We start from the raw sequence: 5000 nt of genomic DNA on the forward strand, positions 1-5000 counted from the left end.
GGCAATAGTTTACAACACCACGCTCTCCATTTACTCCAAAATAATGCAATCGTGCAGTTCTCATCTTCTTGCACAGTAATTAGGTGGTTATTTAAATTCTGGGAAAGCAATAATTAGCAAGATATGATGAGGAAGGGGGAAGGGTTTATTAAAAGAAAATAGCTCGGTTTCCTCTCTAAACGACTTGGAACTGACATGTCAGCATAGTCAAACAAACAATTCGTGATGTCAGGAGCCAGCGTACAAAAACAGAAGTTCGTGATGCCAGCGTACATTTGATATACTGTATATTCAAAGTATACTTAATAAAAGATTGAGTGATTACTCATAAGTGTCCTATTCTATGGACACTTTTGAGTAATCAATCCATTTTTAATTAAGTATATTTTGAATATAAAGTATATCAAATGTACGCTGGCATCACGAACTTCTGTTTATGTACGCTGGCATCACGAATTTTGTTTGGTTTACTACGTTGACATCTCAGTTCCAAGTCATTTAGTGAGGAAACCGAACTATTTTCTTTTTATAACCCCTTCCTCAACATATCTTGCTAATTATTGCTTTCCCAGAATTTAAATAACCACCTAATTACTGTGCAAGATGAGAACTGCACGATTGCATTATTTAGAGTAAATGGAGAGCGTGGTGTTGTAAACAATTACGAAAAAGCTATTTATGGTCGTGCATGTTCATGATTATTAAGTGAGCAAAAAAGAAAAAAAAAAGGTGTACACAGCACGTTCGTCAACCATCCAGGTACTACGGACACCCGATGCTCCATAACTTAACTTTTAAAATAATAAAACATTTAGTCACCTTACAGCTAACGTTATTACTTGAAGATGGGAGTTTTGTATGTGGCCTGCCAAATCCATAAAAATGAACAGTCGCCCAATTTTAGCCTAAATAGGCTATAAAATATTAATATTATTACAATTATCTTTATTGTACGGAAATTATCATTTTTCTCGTATCTTTTATGTTTGAAGAAACAAAAACAAAAGCGTCATAAAAAATTAAGGTTTATCTAAATGACAAGTTTCGAAGCCAAAAACTTTAAGTGAAATTCCAAAGCAAGTCTTTCAAATTCTGAACTGCCATAACAAAACGACAATAATTCCCAAAGAATTCTCATCAAGCTCAAGCATCGGGCAACTCGCAACGAAACCTCACTTCTGACGCATATCGAGTTGGCAAGAGGTCCTGGAAGGGAGTTGACAAAATTTATGGTCACCGTTAGGGCTTCACACAAACCTATTAACAATGACTTTTCGCCTTTACTCTTCAAACTATTTGGGAGCTCTTTTACAATGCTAAAAGGCTTTTCGCTGCTTTGGTTAAGCGCCAGCAGTTAATTACGAATGAAACCGTAATTATTGTGCAACACTGTGCTTTTATATTTAAATCTGCTAGGTGTGGCTACAAGATCATTCTCAATATGAGTCTTATTAAACGATAACCTTAAGATATAAAAAAAATTTCTAATGTGGTTTATAATCATCATTATATTACTAGCTAAGCTACAACCATGCTTGGAAAAGCAGAATGCTATAAGCCCAACGGCTCCAACAGGGAAAATGGCCCATTGAGGAAAGGAAATAAGGAAATAAAACTACAACAAAAGTAATGAACAATTGAAATGAAGCACTTAGGAATAGTAACATTAAAATAAATCTTTCGTATATAAACTATAAAAAGAGACATGTCAGCAACATAAAATACATCATAAAAACGGGCCATTTCGAGTCCTTAAAATAAGGTAGTGAAAATGATTTACTCATTTTACTTCATTTGGAGAATTTCCACTAACCTGCTCGGCACTGGGTTTCGTCAGTTCCATCAATACAGTCAACGACGTCGTCGCACACGAGCCCTGGCCTGATGCACTCGCCGTTTGCGCACTTGAATTCGCCATAGAAGCAAGTACGGTAATCTGAAAAGAATGTCAAAAGCAAATCAATACGGGATTCAACGAAACTTGATTCTTTTATCTTCAGAAAAAACAGACAGATCCCGTAGAAGACGATGACTCCAGAAAAATGCAGATAATTGCCACATATACTTTAATTGGTGAATCATGGATGACTTACACGTGTAGAAAACTTACACTAGTCACTTCATACCCTAATATAGTGTTCACCGGTAGCAAGACTTACAATGCACTAACATCACAATGCGCCAATTGCCTCCAATGGCACTCATTCTATTCATGAATTGTGACCCTTTCCTTTACAATAACTTTCACTCTTCTGTATCTTTCCATCACTTTTAAATCTTTCTCTTGCTCCTTCATATTAACACATCATATTTGTACACCCTTTTCAATAACTCTCATCACTAGTTTTCTCACACGCAAGAACACCTACAATATCTATGCATACAAAATAGATACTCTAAAAATTGGCTCTAAATGACCTATCTGTGAATGTATAAGATGCAATAATAATTCTTGATAAAAGAACCACTAAATATATATCTACCCTTTGAGGATAATGTCCATGCAGGACAATTTCCGTTGACTGAAATATTTCGAATCCAATATTATAATATTAACTCACAAATGAGTGTGTATACATACATATACATATATATATATATATATATATATATATATATATATATATATATATATATATATATATACATATATATATACATATATATATACATACATATATATATATATATATATATATATATATATATATATATATATATATATATATATATATATCATCAGCCGTTACTACTATGCACTTCTGGCAAAAAAAATAGGCGTTTTTTCTTTAATATCTTCCATACTCATTACTTGATCAGAAAGGTACTTTGACACAGCATTCTCTACACCTCCCCCTGAATGTATTTGCAAATCTCGTTAATTAAGTAGCTAAAGAAATTTGAATACCTACACTACCCCGTCCCTCCCATCTCCTTCCCTCCCTCTATCTTGAGCCTCCTCCAATCGCCCCAGTAACCCCCTTAGTCTCTCCGGCGTCGCTTACTCTACCTTTTCTGTAACCTGTTATATTTGGTAATAACTGATAGAATTGATATGTTGGATTCTTTTTATAATTATTATTAACCTTTCATAACATTGTTTTATTTCGTCAGAGTGTATAGGAGTTTATAGCTTTTAGCCTACTTATCTAACTTGATGAACCCGCCCCGAGGGCTTATTTTGACTATAAAAATAATGAAACCCACGTTTTCCAAAGGCAAGATTGATGGGCTTTACTTCTTTGAAAGGCCTATGTAGAAAACACAAAACAGGTTTAGAATACAAACAGAATTATACTTTGACACAAATAAATGTAGTATCTAATACTATGATGAAAAAAAAATCTACGAACTGCATAATTTGTTGGATTGATATGCACAATTCTTTCAACTACTTACCCGATTCGCTTGGCTTAGGCTTTATTAAGAGAAGAGTAAACGCCTAAATTAACGAGATTTTCAAACACATTATAGTATCAAAAATTAGTGGGAGGTCTATAGAGTGCTGTGTCAAAGGACCATTCTGATCATATAATTAGTACGGGAGATATTAAAGAAAAATACAATATCTTTTGCCAGAAATGCACAGTAGTCCACTGCAGAACAAAAGCCTCAGACATGTCCTTCCACTTATGTCTGTATGGTATTTGTATGCCAGTAGACACCCGCAAACTTTTTTAGTTCCACACGCCATCGTCTTCTCTTCCTTCCGCTACTTCTTTTGCAATCTCCATGGACCTATTCATTTATTCTTAATGCGCATCTATTAACTGCCATTCTTATTTTATGCCCTAGCAATGTCCATTTCTTTTCTCACATGTTGTTAGAATATATCTACTTTAATTTGCTTTAGTATCCATGTTGCTCCTTTTCTATTTTTTGAGTTATCCCCATCATTATCCTTTCATTAGCTCTTTGAGTTGTTAGATTTTGTTCTAAGGCTTTAGTGAGGCCCCAGGTTTCTGATGTATAAGTTAAAGCTAGTAGAACCATCCGTCTATATACTTTTCTTTTTAGAAAAAAAAATGGCATTTTATGTTTTCATAATCTCATTTAGTTTTTCAAAAGCACTCCAGCCAATGCTTATCCTTCTTTTAATTTCGGTCTCACGTGGTGGGGAAACACTTACTGTCTGTCCTTAGTATGTATATTCATTACCAATCTCTGTAGGCTCGTCCATAACTCATATTTGTTGGCTGCGTTTTCATTGAACGTTACCTTAGTTTTATTAATTTTATTTTCAGTCCAATGTTTCTTTTTTTATTCATTCCCCGATTCACCAAACACAGCTATGTCATCTGCAAATTTAAGTTGTTAAGGTATTCCCCATTAAAATCTACTTTTTCCAAATTTATATATACTGTACATGCACATTGGCATATACTGTATGTATATATATATATATATATATATATATATATATATATATATATATATATATATATATATATATATATATATATATCTCCTCACTAGAGTACGCGACCCGTACACACAGGCAAAACAACCCACCTCTCACCAGGGTATGACTACTCCTCTCCCCCTTCCCCAGCGACAGGAAGAGTTCAGCATATATATGTATATATATATATATATATATATATATATATATATATATATATATATATACATATATACTGTATATATATATACAGTATATATATATATATATATATATATATATATATATATATATATATATATATATATATATATATATTGTGACGGGCCGAGAGAGGAGTTGTGAACTCAAAGGCAGATTGGAAACGACTGAGTTATTTATTAAGGAACACTCTGCTTTATATACAAAACCTCAAGGCAACAGGACGTGACATGTTCGAGAGACAGACAATGATACAGAGCAAAACCGGAGACATGATCATTCAGGTTCTTTTTAGTGCGAGGGAAGAGCACAGATACAAGCATAATATATACAAACGGAATTATGTACAATTGTGTGAAACACGGTTGGTACATGGCTCCCCCTCTAAAAATGACAT

At 33.6% G+C, this 5000-nt stretch overlaps 1 protein-coding gene across 1 annotated transcript in view; it reads right to left on the minus strand.

Moving 5' to 3' along the window:
• LOC137620890 (G-protein coupled receptor GRL101-like) overlaps window positions 1-5000 on the minus strand; it is a 404630-nt gene that overhangs the window by 284680 nt on the left and 114950 nt on the right. Inside the window, exon 5 of the mRNA XM_068351335.1 lies at window positions 1814-1936. Coding sequence (XP_068207436.1) covers window positions 1814-1936 — 123 coding nt within the window. The remainder of the gene's footprint in view (window positions 1-1813; window positions 1937-5000) is intronic.

The sequence above is a fragment of the Palaemon carinicauda genome, chromosome 27 (assembly GCF_036898095.1).
Source record: "Palaemon carinicauda isolate YSFRI2023 chromosome 27, ASM3689809v2, whole genome shotgun sequence".
In the NCBI taxonomy this organism is placed as follows: Eukaryota; Metazoa; Arthropoda; class Malacostraca; order Decapoda; family Palaemonidae; genus Palaemon; species Palaemon carinicauda.